The 17,735-nt window shown below is 47.3% G+C and overlaps 1 protein-coding gene across 1 annotated transcript in view; it reads left to right on the top strand.

Moving 5' to 3' along the window:
- TENM4 (teneurin transmembrane protein 4) overlaps positions 1-17,735 on the top strand; it is a 1,632,468-nt gene that overhangs the window by 1,238,083 nt on the left and 376,650 nt on the right. Inside the window, exon 9 of the mRNA XM_086933907.1 lies at positions 17,352-17,570. Coding sequence (XP_086790033.1) covers positions 17,352-17,570 — 219 coding nt within the window. The remainder of the gene's footprint in view (positions 1-17,351; positions 17,571-17,735) is intronic.

The following is a 17,735-nucleotide window of genomic DNA, read 5'->3' as shown; positions in this document are numbered from 1 at the left end:
ACAGGAAAAATTGTATTCGCAAACGAACTGTACTAATGAAAATTGCTTTTAATGTTAAAGTAACATTTGAATAATCTGTTTTACCCCAGGAGTTCATGGATTTTCTGTCGGGGACACCATAAGATTCAAACAGACCAGTGTGAGGATATTTTTGGAACCGGGGTTTGTTTTTGACATCATATGAAGCCCTTGAGACACCGAAGGCTCTAATTGGCTAAGAGCACTGATTGCGCCCATTGGCTACTGTTTATTTCAGCAGTCTCTCAAACCTATGCTCCCCGATTGGGTCACTATCGGCCATGTACTGTTTCGTTTTACTTGCTCATGAGTCATAATATTCCTAGATTTTGCCGACGCTTGTGCCCTCGCGGCTGAGCAGGCTCTGAATTGGCTCACACTCTCTCTGTTACTATTGTATACGTGCCAATATACCCGAGTCAGGCGGGTGTCTACCAATTTCTAACCCCCCAAAAATACGTTATTTTGACTGTTTCGTGCCTGAAATTAATTCCGTCTGCTTCTATTGCAGTCAATGATGTTTGATGTTTGTTAGTTTTTGTATAGCGCACATACACTCCATGGAGCATCTTGGCGCTGCTGATTTCACTGCAAAGATGAAATATTTGGGGATGGTAGCTGAGCTGTAGATGTCCTTAGATTAGAGTCTTACATTTTGCATCAGATAATCCGTAAATCCATGTTTTTAGAAGTTTTTTATAGATTTTTTCTGATGGTGATGCTCTAAGTTTAGCTGGAAGGGCATTGAGAGGAATATATTCTCCCGATTCTATTTAGTTCAAGCCTGGGCAGCGCATGCGCTGCTCTGCGGGTATGGACTTGAAGCCCCGCCCACTCTCCGCCCATATTTTTAGGTTTTGCCTCGCCAAAAAGATGCGCTCTGCGCATCTTTTTTGCGCAGCAAAAACCTAATGAGAACTGTAGTGTGGCTTTGGGTCGGCCCTCGTCATTCATTGGCTGGCTCCATAAATGGAGCCTAGCCATTGGATGAGGGGCCTGTCCGTCAATGCCGGACCAGACACGGGGGCGTTCCCGAGATTCTTTGGCTTTTGCCGACGTCACGCGACGTCAGCCGAAAGCCGGGAACGCCCCCGAATCCGGTCCGGCATTGAAGGCACCCGGAAGAAGTCCAGGTGAGTGCTTGCTTTAATTTCCCGCTGTTCCCACCCCCTCTCCTGCTCGCAGCGTCTCCCGTTCCCGCCCCCCTCCCGCTGGTGACCGTGCTTTCCTGTTGTCTCAGCCAGGCCCGCTCCCCGCAGACTCCCCTCCCTCTGGTCTCCGTTGTTCCCACCCCCTCTCCTGCTCGCAGCGTCTCCCGTCCCCGTTCCCGCCCCCCTCCCGCTGGTGACCGTGCTTTCCTGTTGTCTCAGCCAGGCCCGCTCCCCGCAGACTCCCCTCCCCCTGGTCTCCGTTGTTCCCACCCCCTCTCCTGCTCGCAGCGTCTCCCGTCTCCGTTCCCGCCCCCCTCCCGCTGGTGACCGTGCTTTCCTGTTGTCTCAGCCAGGCCCGCTCCCCGCAGACTCCCCTCCCCCTGGTCTCCGTTGTTCCCACCCCCTCTCCTGCTCGCAGCGTCTCCCGTCCCCGTTGATGGCCGCGCAGGTGGCCTCGGCCGCAGCCCCCCCTTCAGGCCTCGGCAGTCCCCCGGAGCTGAAGCCAAGCGGGGGACCCGAGGAGCCGGGCGAGGTGGCCGCAGACAGCGGGCCGGAAAGTGGCCCCGACGAAGAAGAGGCCTCTCCTCCCGGCGGCGGAGAGCCGGCCGCCCCCGAAAGCATCGAACTCACCGTTGCCTTTGAGTCATGCCCTAAACCCAGGAAGCTGATACAGTGAGTGCAGATAGTGCTTACTCTGTGAGAAGAGGTGCCGAGCCTCTGAATACTGTTTTTGAGAACCGAAGGGCTAGTTGGGGTTATGTGCCTTAGCTCCTGACATCTTCCTTAACCTGGTTCACGTTGTATGTGATCCCCTGTCACATAATTCGTTGCTCCACTGTCACATAATTCTTTGCTCCCCTGTGATGCTGTGTGTGTGTGTGATGCTGTGTGTGTGTGTAATGCTGTGTGTGTGATGCTGTGTGTGTGTGTGTGATGCTGTGTGTGTGTGTGATGCTGTGTGTGTGTGTGTGATGCTGTGTGTCTGTGTGTGATGCTGTGTGTGTGTGTGTGATGCTGTGTGTGTGTGATGCTGTGTGTGTGTGTGATGCTGTGTGTGTGTGTGATGCTGTGTGTGTGTGTGATGCTGTGTGTGTGTGTGATGCTGTGTGTGTGTGTGTGATGCTGTGTGTGTGTGTGATGCTGTGTGTGTGTTGTGTGTGTGTGTTGCTGTGTGTGTGTGTGTGTGTGTGATGCTGTGTGTGTGTGTGTGTGTGATGCTGTGTGTGTGTGTGTGTGTGATGCTGTGTGTTGCTGTGTGTGTGTGTTGCTGTGTGTGTGTGTGTGTGTGTGTGTGTGTGTGTGTGATGCTGTGTGTGTGTGTGTGTGTGATGCTGTGTGTGTGTGTGATGCTGTTTGTGTGTAGGGCTGTGTGTGTGTGGGGGTGGGCTCTGTGTGTGGCTCTGTGTGCGTGTGGCTGTGTGTGTGTGTGGGGGTGTGGGTGCAAATGCAATAGGTCTCCCATTTGCAAAAGATTAAGCTATTGGCATTGTAAATGACCATGCCATTTATTTATCTGTTTTCAAAACTAACACATAAATAAACAATTTGTCATTTAAAGTGCCAATAGCTCTAACTTTGTCAAAGGCAAAACCGTTGCATTGTACTTGGTATCGAATCCAACAGCGGCCATGATGCTATGGAAAGAAAGGACAAAGCATATTGACCCACTGTTGACACTATGGAAAGAATGGAGGAAGTATCAAAAAAAGACAGGTGGAGCATAAGAACCGAGCTAGGGGATGCTCATCCATGAAAAAGGAGACTGCTGTTCTTTCCATGCCCTCAGAAAGTTCTCTTTAGGCCACAGCCCCCTAGATTTGAAATGGCTTGCTACCTACCATTTTCAGAACAAAGAAAGGGGTGTGGCAGTTATTTTGATGAGGAGAAAAGATAATGGGCCAGAAGGTGTGTGTGTGGGGGGGCTCTGTGTGGGTGTGTGTGGGGGGCTTTGTGTGGCTGTGTGTGGGGGGGCTCTGTGTGGGTGTGTGTGTGGGGGGGGGGTTTGTGTGTGTTGGGGGGGCTCTCTGTGGGTGTTGGTGTGTGTCATTTGCGAGAGATAAAGCTAGTGGCATTGTAAATGACAATGCCATTTATTTATGTTAAAAAAAAACATAAATAAAAATAATGTCAAGAGCAATGCCAATCGCTCTAACTTTAACAAAGGCAAAACCATTGCATTGTAAATGCTTGTTTTTCTATTTCATTCTCTCCTTCCGTCTTCCCCTCTCTTATTCTCTAGGTTTCTCTCTGAGACAGGCATGGTCTCCTTTCCCATTCTTTTACCAATTTCTTTACCTTTCACTTGCATATTTCTTTCCATCCTTCCACCTTTTGCACTTTATCTCCTTTTCCCAATTTTCTGCATGTTTTTCATGCCCCCACCTCTTTTTAACCTTTCTTTCCTCTTAATGTTTTCTTATCTCCCTCCTTTCTCTACTCTCTTTTCACTCCTTGTCTTACCCGAATATTCTCCTATAATCTGGCTCCTGCTGCACCCCATTGTTTTTTCTTTAATTTGCCACACATGCTTTGTCCTTCCTTTCCCTTTCTTCTTTTCATTTCCTTGTTCCCTCCTTCCCTCACGTTCTTTCCCTCCTCCTTCAGATCTCGTTATCTTACTTTCTTCTCTACTTTCTTTTGCTCCTTACTGCTCCCACTCTGTCACCGCCCTCATTGGGCTGAACAGCACAGTCAACCACAGACACCTCTGTCCTGTGTACGGGCCTGCTTTAATGTGACATGTCTGAGGTCACAGCCTTATAGTAAGCTAGTCTTACATTTTATCAGAACTACCCTAAAATCAAACTACTGCACTATCAGTTGTCACTCCATATACTAGACCATATACTGGGCCGGGTGGGAATATGTGATGTTACAACGCAATGAGTTACATCGCGGTATGTTATATCGCAGTTATTACAACGCAAGTCGTTACAACGACTTGCGCTGGAGGGCGCTGGACTTCGGAATAGTATGATTTACTATTCCAACTCCAGCCTACGTAACAGTAGGGAAGGTGTTGGGATAGTAAATCATACTATTCCTTAGTGTATAGCGCCATCCAGTGCAAGTCGTTATAAAGACTTGCGTTGTAATGACCACGATGTAAATGCATCGCGGTGTAACGACCGTGTTGTAAAGCTCGTTTCCCGCCTAGTGGTCATCATTTCTCATGCTGAAGCTACCGGTCCTCAATCCGCATCTCGGATTTATCGGTTCTCATTCTGCTTATTGTTGTGACATACTGGCCCTCACTCCACATCGTGGAAACGCCGGACCTCATTCTGTGTGCTGGCTCTTCTGGTCCTCATTCCACGAGTTGCACCTCCTGATCCTCATTCAGTTACCTGGATCTGGCTGTTTTCTTTCTTCGTGTTATGCTGCTGGTCCTCATCTCGTATCCTAGACGACCCCTCCTCTTTGAATTGCTAGCCCTAGTATCTGCACTCCAGTTCCTGGATCTTTCTGTTCTTATTCCGCGCCCTGTATCTACAGTCCTCCTCTGACATGAAGTTCCCAAAAGTTCACATGGACTACCTTGTACCTACCAATTTTTTTCCCTTGACCTACCGTCTTCCAATTGCCTCGCAACCGCAAAGCTACACTGGCAGCAGAGGGGTTAATGCTGTCCACACTCTCACCATCCTGGACCCATAGACGTTTTAAATCATAGGCAAAGGGGGCTCCATCCAAGGGCCCCCTGATAGAGCCAGCTCTGTTCTGCAGAGTCTTGCCCTGATGACCTTGAATCATTCTTAAACAGGTTCTTTCAAATACCGTTTTCCTTTAATTTATTTTTAATGTGGGTGATGTGTGAGACTCAATCGTAGGCCTCTTGCAGAGATATTTTGTGTTTATGTTTCATGCAGCATGCATAAAATAAAGTTTCTTTTGGATCTAAACAGGGCCTGACATTAGAAATGGGAGGGGCCACAGAGATTATTTTCGGTAATATTTGTGAGCTGCTGCTGAGTTACAATATTGAAAATGCATCACTATTTCTGAATCTTAGATGTAAACACATTTAGAATTTGGATAAGTGCGCATGTGCACTGTCCGTATCCTGGCCAAAGAGGACATGAAAAAGCTGAAATCGGATCATAAATTCAAAGCTGTTCCGAACAGGAGACCCCTATACACGTTCAGCCCAGGACCCCAATTTCCTTAAGATGTCCCTGCCTGGACATAATGGTCCCCCATCTCCTTCTCTGAACCTGCCCATACCCATACCATCACTGGCGCCCTGGCTATCCTGCTCACACTGAATGAAATATATGACTGTTACAGATCTCTACTGGTTAGAAGGGCCTTCAGGCAGCCTGCACTTTGAACCAAGCGGTACAAAAGGTGGTGGTGATGGACAGGGCATCTGAACCAATCAAACACTCACACCCAGTCAACAGATCTGGGTTTGATCCATCACCGTTCTTTAGCCCACTCTGCCACCCCAGTTCAGACATGGCCATATGCAAATCAGTCTGACCCTGTGCCTCATGGGAACAGTCCAGCCCGAACTGCCAAGCCATGCCTTCCCTGGATCGGAAACAAGCTTCCGTGGACCGGTTTCTGGCATTCCAGCCGTCTTCAGCCCGGCTTGCTTGAATCTAGTGGCAAAGTGAGCAAGGGACTCACGTCTGAGCATACCCCTGCCAACTTATGGCGAACAAAGCGGTACAAAAGGGGGTGGTGATGGACAGGGCATCTGAACCAATCAAACACTCACACCCAGTCAACAGATCTGGGTTTGATCCATCACCGTTCTTTAGCGAACCAGGCCACCAGAAATATACAGTCAATTCCTATCAACACTTTATAAGTTGGTCTTCCAGCAATGTGGATGCACAAGAAAATTTACAGACCCGTCCACCTGAACATCTGCAATACTAAAAAGTTTGAACTCAAAGGACCCGCAATTAATTTGTCAAATAATAATTTTTTTTACCTATTTTGAGAATTTAACGAAACAATGATACAGGTTAAAAACATTATTCAGCTGCTCCTGCCCGTCCTTTTAAGAGTCATACAGTTTGTAAATTGAAACCAAATTTTAAATGTGGTACTAATTGTCTATATAAATTCTTCCTTACTTTATTTTAACACATGGAGGAAATTGATTTTATGCATTTAAATATTGTAATGGTTTTAACGAACTATACAATAAATAATTTTTTTTATTCTTTTTTACTTACTTACAGACCCATCCCAACCTTCCTGGAGCTGCTCTGAACCCCCAGTTAACATTTGCTAAATTCTAGCAAAGGCACCTGACAAGACACCCAATATTCCCCACCTTGCATAATACACTATCTTCTCCGTATTCTTCTATACTTCGAGGTCTCCCTATACATTCCCCCACAACATGCCACCACCTTTCACTACTTCTCCTTATGTTTTGTACCCTATCCTTTTACTGTAAGGGAAACACAACCCCAAAGCATGTGTTGCCACCTCAGCCCTTCACTGATCCTCCTCATGTTCACTCCCTCAACCCACAATTTTCAAGAACATGGTTATACCCAACTTCATCTTACCGTCGACTCACTATCTTGTAAATATTCCTTCGTAGGAGTCCTTCTCTCGTGAAATCCCCTGTTGTACTGCCCTGAACTGCTTGGTTCAATATAGAGAGTCCTTGTAACAAAACCCACAAATTGCCCCCTAACCTTCGATTTTAAGTATTGCTACCAGTTCCCTTCCTTCCTCCTTATGCAGCCCAACCAAATCTACCCAATTTAATGTCACATTGCTTAAATCCCCTATAATTATAGTCCAGTCCCTCTCTGATTGGCTTGCCATAGCCCAGTCCCTCTGATTGGTTCGCTGTAACCCAATAATTCTGTGATTGGCTAACCTTTAGCCTAATTCCGCTTTGGTTAACTGGCACCTATAATGGAAGTGATCATCCATTGCCCTAAGGAGTTCAGACTGCTTAGGAAGTCTGACTTTCTGAAATCTCTCCATCATTACTTGCTGAGCATTTTCCCATCCCTTCCATGTCTAACCAGCACTATGTCCCTCCCTGATCTTCAGCCAATCTTAAACCCAAGATTTGAGTCTTATATACTCTACTTTGCTTAAGATTCGGGGCCTGGCTCGAATAGAACCGAGCCACCAGCCTTTAATCTCCCTGCATTCCATTCCACTGTTTTTTGCTTGTCATGCCATTATAGACTGGGACCATCTATTCGCAAATCAGTCTTGGCTCGAACCCAAAGGGGACAGTCATGTCCCTCATGGACAAGGGATGCCAGCAGGCGCAGACGTGTTTCGGCTTTATTTAAGATACCGTGCGTAGGCCACATATCACTCCAACCTGCAGCTTCCAGCCATACTGACATCTAAAACTGAGGGATTACACAAACAGTAGAGGATTCTCTGACTCTGAGTGAAAAAACCCTCCAAGTTGTGCTAAAGAAATCCTCTGATAGTAATCTGCTCACTACCACATTTCTATTGTTTCTAAGCACTGTAAACAACAGATGTTGCGATTCCTCACTTCAGAGGTATTCCATTTTCTTACCTCAGATGGACGGAAGGCTCACCTTGGCATCATTATTGTCAAGTCATTTTATACGTCAGCAGTGATCATTTTACTCAGAGTCAAAGTCAAAATAAGCTTTATTCAATTTTGTGTAAAAATTCATAAAAGCTTACAAAAACATGATAAAGTCATTAGCAGGTTAAAATCGTACACATAAATAAGTTAAGAAATATAATACCATCAAAAATTACGTTATGGTCTACTAGTGCAAATGGTACCGTAAATATAATAATCATTCAGAAATAGCAGGAGCGAAATGGAGAAACCGGGATTTCCTAAACCGACTAAATGCCCATAGGTAACTTGAGAAAGTACAACAAACAGTAAAAGTGCGCAAAGTTTGCAGAAATATAAAAGTTGGATGACATAATGCAAATTTGAATTCTCTCAGGATGGGTACTATTAAACTCTTCCTCAGATCAGTATAAAATGTACAAAAAAAGCGGTACACAAACGCCTCCAAGCAGAAAGGCAGAGGCCTCAAGTCTCGGCTCCTTATGTTTAGGGGCTCCCAGAATTTAGCCCACCTTGGCCTGAAGATGCATGTGGCTTGTAGGAAATTGTAGGATATTATTTATTTAAGATGTATTTAGCTTGCACTCAGTGACTGTGTTGCGTTAAAAAATGTTTGTGGTCCTGGGCAAGACATAGTTTGGAGTCCTCTGTTCGTACTTGTACTGCCTATTTTCTGCTAATTGAAGCCCACATGATGCCAAACAAAGTTTCAGAAATGAGTTTAATAGAAAAACAATTCAAATGTGGTTTTCCAGGGCCAATAAAACTCCTTAAGATGCCACTGGGAAAAGCGAGAGGGACTCTGAGGTAGAGGTAGGCAGAGAGCAAAGAAGCTGAAATATGGAAATAGACTGAGGTAATCTAGATAAGGAGAATGATGTCTTTCGGGGGTGGGTGGGGGAATTCCCTGGAAGGTGGGGGTCCTGTGCAATTGCCCACTTTGCCCATGCCTTTAAACGTCTCTGCTCTGTAAATTAAATGAGTCCAGAATTGTCGATCCTTGGCCATTCTGGTGGGTGTACTGAGTGAATTCCCCGACCATTCTGGTGGGTGTACTGAGTGAATTCCCCGATACACCTCCAACGACGAGTTCCACTGCCTGATACAGAGCAGACCACTCAATGCCGACCACTTCTGTCCTCAAACTCTCTCCACCGCCTCATGCTTGTGCACAGCTACCAGTTTGCCTCACCATAACTGGAGAATGTTCAGACTTCACGCGTCTCTTCCAATACATTCAATATCAGCCCAACTACAACCCAAAACCTTTGAAGTGTGCCCTTTGGAATTGGCGTTTAGGAAAGTGATGCAAGTCAAAGTGCTTTGCCGTCTCATCGGGGGTATGAATCACTATATAAAAGCTACGATAAAGAGCTCTATGGAATTTAAAAGAGGAGGTTTTGACATTGTCCACAGGAGGTTTAACGTTAGCCACAGTAAGCGATTCAGGGTCCCTTTTTCTCAGAGCACTTCCAGTTGTGGAAAATGAAAAATAGTGATCTGCCTAGGAACACTCGGTTTGGTGAAGTAGTAAAACCAGGATTACAACTCTGAGTTCTAGAACTGAAAATTTAACAAATCTCACTTCAATCGATTAAAAAAAAAAACCCAGAGGTCAAAGTTAATGGGATCTATTGGAAGTGATGTTCCTAAGTGCCAGTACTTTTTTTGTTGAAAAAACAACCATTGCTGAATGGTAAATGCAGACCTTGAGTAGCCCCACATTTAAAGGGATGGAAGGCCCTCTTTCACTATGAAGGAAGAGAAGAGACCACTGGAATGATGCGATTATACAGCTCTGGCTTTTTTTCACATAATTGTGAATTTGCCTCACTTTGCCACATAATCCATTATCTGCTGCATAATCTGCAGATGTTTTAAAAAATGTTTTTTTAGCTCAAACAGTTAAAAAGTTATTAATAATACAGTGTCACGTGTTGCAGTGCAGTCAAGGTTTGCCAAGATTGCCTGGTTGTCTTTCTGCTGCTTATTGCTAAATTTGAGTGTTAAACTGCTACTAATGATGTGCAAGCAGTGCTTAATTTGAGCCGGTGATTTTCTGGTGAGCTGCACCAGCACTTAATTGTCAACACCAGCACTTGTGGCATTCTGCCACAAGGTGGTACTGTCTAGCTATAATTTAGAGATGACCACAACAACAGGTAAATATTAATTCAATATACATTAAAAATGACTATTACCTGCTGCCCAAGCCATTAGTATGGTTTTGGAGGCCTAAAATAGTCTGTACTGTCACACTTGTAGGAATGTGATGGTTAAAAGTGGTTTTGTTACTGTCATTGGCTGCATGGCTGAGGACGTGTGGTGCAAGCTACAGTGGCTTCCTGAGGAGAGCCATGGCACATTTTTTTTTGTTTTACAAATGAAGCACTAGGTGCAACGTATGCCCAGGCAGTCTTATCAAGTGTAAAAAATGACAAAATAATGATGTAACACTATCACAAAATGAGCTGCAATGTGCCGCTTAATTTAGCCTTCCCCTGCCGCATAATTCCAGTAGCCCTTCAGATGAGCTATAAAGAAACAAGCCTTCTCTTTAGGATACTTGCTATCTACAAGAAATGTAATCATGTGCAACTAGTTACTCTAAAGGCTGCTTTAGAGCTAATTGAGGCTATATTTTATCAATTCATTTGACAAAGAGTTATTCCTTTTAAGAGGCATTGTAAAGTCGGCGTCAGTGCTGGAAGGTGTTCTTTTAATGGAAACCTGCAAAAAAAATGGTTTACATTAGGTAGTCTATTTGCATATTGCTAAAATATAACTTTAAAAAGCACTCTAAGCACTTACATACCGAATGTTTTTGCACATTTTGCAGCAGCCTCTATTACACTGTTTAATACATGTTTTCAACTGTGGCGGTCTATCTGATACTGTTTGTAATACATGTTAAACTAGCACTGTGGGTACACGTCACTATTCCACAGTGCACCAATGCGGTTTCAAATCATTGACCCTCGGGTAACCTCCACAAACACCTGAGATGAGTTTCCTTACCAGAACACTGCATTTTCTCACAGATTAGGTAACTTTAATTTTTTTTTTAAATAAAGGCGTTTGCATCATATTTTATAAGCAGTTACCTGTTGGAGAAAGGCGAACAAATTACTACAGAATATTTATATATTTTTTTAATGTCTCTGGCCCGCTCCCTTTGCTAATCACAGGTACTATGCGTTTTTTAGGTGACTTTGACCTGGATACTGCTTGTGGGTACATTTTCCACTCATTTTCTCCACGTGCTCTTGACAGCTCAGCAGGAGGGCGCCCCTCTGAGCTCCAGTGGGCACCCCACTTCTTTACTGATGCCTGTGTATGGGGTTGGCCCCTCCCCCGCTCCCTGCATGCTTTGCTTCAGGTGTTTGCAGTGCAGCCATTAGCCGGGCAATTGATCATTGCCTGGGGCTCCCCACCTGCCGCCCCCACCCCTGTCGGGGCCTGATTTATGGGCGGCTGGGGCGCCCGCAGTCGGTGTTTGCTGTCCCAGGTTCGGAGTCGCATCCTTCATTCTCCGATAGCCTCTGTCACCTCGGCTGTTCCACTAGGTGACCCAGCAACCCTGCGGGCCCCAAGTCAAACATGGCGCCTGTTGACAGCAGCCCTTCGCCCCTCCCCCAGCACAGAGTCAACAAAGGTGGCTCCCGCCAGTGGCCTTGCAAAGATGGCGGAGTCATAGTGCAGTTAAGCCAAATAACACCCCCCTATCCCCCACCCCTTGAGTCCCTGGGTTAGGGACTGAATATAGCCATAACATGAGTGAATGGGTCCCCTCAGACCCCTGGGACCCGGTGTCACTGCTCCTGCTGTACTGTCGAAAACCATGACTCTGGTTCTCACAGGAAGAAAGGCACTAGTTTTCTAGAAAATCGGCTAGAGGTCCCCTTTATTTGTAATAAATATTGTGATACAAAATGTGAAGCAATTATAAAGGCCATGTATCCGTATTTAGGTTATTATTTTAGGCGCTGCGTGGATGCATGGGGTGGGAGGGGGGTGATAATATGGCCAAGATCACACAGTGTGACCAAGTGTACATGCCAGGACTGGAATTAAGGCCTCTTAGTCCAGAAGCCTGTCCAGAAGCCTGTCAAGTGGTCACCAATCGTGCTGCGTTGCTGTTGCCATCAGCTTGCTGGACGCTATTTATTTTATCAACACCGGAAAGATGAAAAGCACACTTGTCATCCTGTAACCTGTCGGTTAAATCGCTGAGTCTCGCTGCGGGCGCTCATCCCGCTGCCCTTTCTTACCGGAAGGTGAAGGGAAGAGGCCAACCGGGGTCGAGGAGAGGCGGAAAGAGCTGTAACACCGCTAGTTATTGAGGGGCACCATCTCACTCAACTTGGGAACTTGTCCTGCTTTGTTTTTATGACGTGCCCTTGGCGGAAACCGTGTGACCTTGGACAGACCATTTAATGTTCCCGTGTCTCAATGTTCTCATCTGCTAAAAAATAGGAGCGCTTCAAAGCAGAGAGAACGCGGCATTGTGATGAGTCTAGAAGCTCCTAGAGGCACTTGGGTATGGCGAGGCTGTCTTGGGTATCCACGCGGTCAAGGGGCGCAGCCCTGTGGACATGTACTCTGACACTTCCTCTGGGATGGGGCTGATCTGCCGTCTGCAGCAGCCCAGGGTGGCATAGCTCTGTGGAGAACAAGTGTCCGCACTGTGAGTGTCCTAGCTCCTAGAGGAATGACTGCACTGACAGTGCTATACACCCGAGGAGCTGTGTCGCTACACATTGGGTCATTTTCCTGTAACGCTGAACTGTTTTCATTGTGGGCTCTTGTAGCCGTGTAGAGCTGTATTGTGGACACCAGTCCAATATTGGGGCGCCACAGCTCTGTAGAGCTGCACTGTCAATGCTGTTGGAGTGTTACTGCCTCGTGGAGCTGTATTGCATATACTGTTGGGCATCATGGCCCTGTAGAGCTGCACGGTCAATGCTGTCGGGTGTGATAGCCTTGTGGAGCTGTACTGCATATCCTATTGGGGCATCACAGCCCTGTAGAGCTGCACGGTCAATGCTGTCGGGTGCGATAGCCTTGTGGAGCTGTATTGGATATATTATTGGGACATCATGGCCCTGTAGAGCTGCACTGTCAATACTGTCGGGTGTGATAGCCTTGTGGAGCTGTATTGCATATCCTATTGGGGCATCACAGCCCTGTAGAGCTGCACGGTCAATGCTGTCGGGTGTGATAGCCTTGTGGAGCTGTATTGCATATCCTATTGGGGCATCACAGCCCTGTAGAGCTGCACTGTCAATGCTGTCAGGTGTGATAGCCTTGTGGAGCTGTATTGCATATCCTATTGGGGCATCACAGCCCTGTAGAGCTGCACTGTCAATGCTGTCGGGTGTGATAGCCTTGTGGAGCTGTATTGCATATCCTATTGGGGCATCACAGCCCTGTAGAGCTGCACTGTCAATGCTGTCGGGTGTGATAGCCTTGTGGAGCTGTATTGCATATCCTATTGGGGCATCACAGCCCTGTAGAGCTGCACTGTCAATGCAGTTGGGGTGCGATAGCCTTGTGGAGCTGTATTGCATATCCTATTAGGGCATCACAGCCCTGTAGAGCTGCACTGTCAATGCTGTCGGGTGTGATAGCCTTGTGGAGCTGTATTGCATATCCTGTTGGGGCATCACAGCCCTGTAGAGCTGCACTGTCAATGCTGTCGGGTGTGATAGCCTTGTGGAGCTGTATTGCATATCCTATTGGGGCATCACAGCCCTGTAGAGCTGCACTGTCAATGCAGTTGGGGTGCGATAGCCTTGTGGAGCTGTATTGCATATCCTGTTGGGGCATCACAGCCCTGTAGAGCTGCACTGTCAATGCTGTTGGAGTGTTATAACCTTGTGGAGCTGTATTGCATATCCTATTAGGGCATCACAGCCCTGTAGCTGCACTGTCAATGCTGTCGGGTGTGATAGCCTTGTGGAGCTGTATTGCATATCCTGTTGGGGCATCACAGCCCTGTAGAGCTGCACTGTCAATGCAGTTGGGGTGTGATAGCCTTGTGGAGCTGTATTGTATATATTATTGGGGCATTACAGCTCTGTAGAGCTGCACTGTCAATGCTGTCGGGTGTGATAGCCTTGTGGAGCTGTATTGTATATATTATTGGGGCATTACAGCTCTGTAGAGCTGCACTGTCAATGCTGTCGGGTGTGATAGCCTTGTGGAGCTGTATTGTATATATTATTGGGGCATTACAGCTCTGTAGAGCTGCACTGTCAATGCTGTCGGGTGTGATAGCCTTGTGGAGCTGTATTGTATATATTATTGGGGCATTACAGCTCTGTAGAGCTGCACTGTCAATGCTGTCGGGTGTGATAGCCTTGTGGAGCTGTATTGCATATCCTATTGGGGCGTCACAGCTCTGTAGAGCTGCACTGTCAATGCAGTTGGGGTGTGATAGCCTTGTGGAGTTGTATTGCATATCCTATTGGGGCATCACAGCTCTGTAGAGCTGCACTGTCAATGCTGTCGGGTGTGATAGCCTTGTGGAGCTGTATTGCATATCCTGTTGGGTCCCAAAGCCCTGTAGAGCTGCACTGTCAATGCTGTTGGAGTGTGATAGCCTTAAGGATCTGTATTGCATATCCTATTGGGCCCCAAAGCCCTGTAGAGCTGCACTGTCAATGCTGTTGGAGTGTGATAGCCTTAAGGATCTGTATTGCATATCCTATTGGGCCCCAAAGCCCTGTAGAGCTGAACTGTCAATGCTGTCGGGGTCCGAAAGACCTGTAGAGCTGTATTGTTCATATTACAGAAATGTCACTGTGCCTGGGTCATTTTCCTGTAGCGCTGAACTGTTTTTCCTGTGGGCTATTATAACCATGTAGAGCTGTAGTGTGTATACTATTTGGGGCATCACAGCCTCGTGGAGCAGTGCTGTCAGTGCTATTGTAGTGTAAAGTTACTAGTGCCATTGTGTTATATAGCTGTATTTTTAAGCAATTGGATGTCTTTGTCCTAACACTAAATCTGGGGTGTCATAGGCCTGTAGAGCTGGCTTGCCTATACTGTTAGGGTGTGGTGTTGTTCACACACTAGTGGTGACATTGCCCTTTGGAGCTGTATTTTTACGCTATGTGTGCGCCTGAGCTGCAGAGAAATGGATACCTCACTGTATTGGGTTGTGCTAGCCTCTTGGAGCTATATGGTCTGTAACAAAGGGGTGTCATAGTTTTTTAGCGCTATATCGAACACCCCATATTAGTGATAGATCATGAGAGTGCTTTAGTAGCTAGACTTTGAGGTGTCTTAGTATTGCAGAGCCCACACCAAAATAAAAACAAGGATTGGCAAAGCCAATAGGCCTCGCCTTTGGGACCTATTGGTTTCATCTGTGTTTTTTAGTGATACTGTGCAGCATTGCTAAAAAAAACATTAAAAGAAGCCCTGTGCTATGGACTCCTGCATTATTTTGTGGGCGCACACCCACGCATGTGCGCACATACAAATTGATGAAGCGCTTATTTTTCTTTTTAGTTCCCAAACTGAGTTGGATCTGTAAATAAAACATTTTTAAAAACATGTGTAAAGGTGTTTTTTTTTTTTTTTTAAACGGGTGGGGCAGCAACAAGGGGTCAAAAGCAGAGCAACAGATGGGAATCAACACAGGAGGCTGAGGAAGCGTAAGAAAATGGGGCACAGGTCGAGGAAGCAACACAGAGAGCACAGAGAAAAGCAAACTTGTGAGACAGCAACATGCATGAAGCGTGCACTACAGGCAAGAAAGCAATGCGGGAAAGAAGCACATGGATGAAAAAGTAATGCAAAAAAGTAGTTCCCTAAAACTCAGCAGTGGAAGAACACAGGAAAATTGGGTATGTTTCAGGTGAAGGACAGACACAAGATGGACAAGGCAAACCATTGAATAAGACGTAGGCAAATGAGTGCACCAGTAAAACACACTGCAAAGATGTTTATTTGGGTTTAATGTATTTTTAATCAACGCAAACCAAAAGAAAACTAGGCTTTCAACAAATAGATTTCTACTTACCACTCACAACCAATTAACCAAACACAGGCGACTCCTGGAAATTCCAAAATCACAAGAAAGGCGAGAAGAGTTCAAGAAAACGCTGGGGTTCCATTTTAGTGGCAGAAGGCGCTATGTGTGTATGGATTGCAGATCAGAGTTGTTACAGTATGGCAGCTCTGTATGGTTCACAGGTTCACATAACCAGGTTGACATTTCTAAATAGAGTCAAGACGCCCCTTGTTTGGTAGTATCACTCTTGGGCCTACTGAATATTGCATCTACGAAGGGTGCAAAGAATGTACCCGGCCTGGGGCACCAGAACCCCTACAGAAGGCCCCGGAGTGCTGCATTAAAGGGGTGACCTGGGCTGGTGAAGCTGCCATCATTGATTGATGCTGACCTGAAGTCACCCTGGGGTGCTCGCTTTCGATCGGGGTGGCGGGTTGTTGAGACTGGGATATCGTGATCGAACGCTGAAAGGGGTGTTCTCTGCACTGCAAATGTTTTTTCATCATTGTTGGATGTACTGTCGTTCAGTTGAACCTGTTCTTTGTCTGTCTGTACGTGTTCTATGCTTTGATGGTGCACTGCACGTGTGTGATCACCGCCCTGCCCAAACCTGTCCATTATTACAGGAACATCGAAGTGTCACTAGGGGAGCTGGTACCCAAACAGGATAGAAGAGACCTTTCAGAAGGCATTTACCGCAATGACTTGGCTTAAATGAAGCGTGCCTGGGATGTAACCCAATAAATTGACGAATTAATAGACAGGGCTGGATTTATAGCTCCAAGGGCCAATATGACCTGAGGTGGGTGAGAGTGGATTGGAGGGTGGATAGATAAGTGAGTAGGTGAAGTGTTAGCTGGATTAGTGAATGGGTCCGACGATACTTAGATATAAACTCAACGATGGATGAATGGATATTCATAGGTCGGATGGACTCACGTCAGAGTGGTCCAATTCAAACGTGGGAACGTAGACGGGCAGTCGAGGGTTTGCAGTCAGATGGGTGAATGGGTCAAAAGATCAACAGGACGAAAGACCCCTTGAACGGGCAGAGGAACAACATGCACGGGCGGGCGGATCAACAGGGGTAGATGCAGGGCAGCTCCAGTCAGTATTGCCGGTGCACTGGGGGTCTCCAGGCCCTCCATGCATATGCCACGACTATACCCCTGGAGAGACAGGTGACAATGACATGGGCAGTCAGGCGAGAGACAGTCCGATTTTATTTATTTATTTATTGCGTTTTTATATAGCGCCGACTTTACCCGAAGATGTTGGGGGGGGGGGGGGGGGGGGAAGGAGTGAAGGGAAATCCTGACAGCGTAGTTTGTTGACAGAGACCTCCTGACCACGCGCCCCAGGTCCACCGTGCCCTGCCTGCCTCAGGTGCGTGGGCTCCTGTGCTTGGGCCGCGCGCGCAGCTCCGAGCGCTGCCCCGGGCCGGTGTGTACGCACGTGCAGCGCACCATTGTTTACATCTCCCCTTTGACTGGCTGCCCTTGTCTCCCAGGCCCCGCCCCCTCGTGCTCCCGCCCCGCCCCCTCGTGGTCCTCCCCTGCACATTTTTACGTCCTGTGTCCTGTGTTTTGTGCTCTCCCCTCAGGTCCTCCCCGGCCCGGCTCCTCCGCGTCCTCCTCCGCCTCGTCCACCCTGGCCGCGCGGACCCCCTCCTCGCCCTCTGCCCCGGCGGGAGCCAATGGCGGCCGGAGGGCGCTGCTAGGCAACGGCGCGGCGGCCGGGGGCTCTGACTCCGAGGGAGAGCTGGGCCCCGAAGCATACCTGCCCCGAGGCGGCTCTGGAGAGCCCAGCGCGCCCGCCGCCGGTGAGTGCTGCCTGCATGCATGCCTGCCTCCGCTCTGCAGGGGGGTGCCTGCGTGCAGTACTTCGGTGCACTGCTGAGGTGTGAGTCTGCATGCCTGCCTCGATCCGCTCTGCTGGGTGGTGCCTGCGTGCACTTCTGGTGGTGTGCCTGCGTGCATTCTCTACT

Source organism: Lissotriton vulgaris, chromosome 8 (assembly GCF_964263255.1).
Source record: "Lissotriton vulgaris chromosome 8, aLisVul1.2, whole genome shotgun sequence".
In the NCBI taxonomy this organism is placed as follows: Eukaryota; Metazoa; Chordata; class Amphibia; order Caudata; family Salamandridae; genus Lissotriton; species Lissotriton vulgaris.
This window is presented reverse-complemented; position numbering and strand designations above follow the sequence as displayed.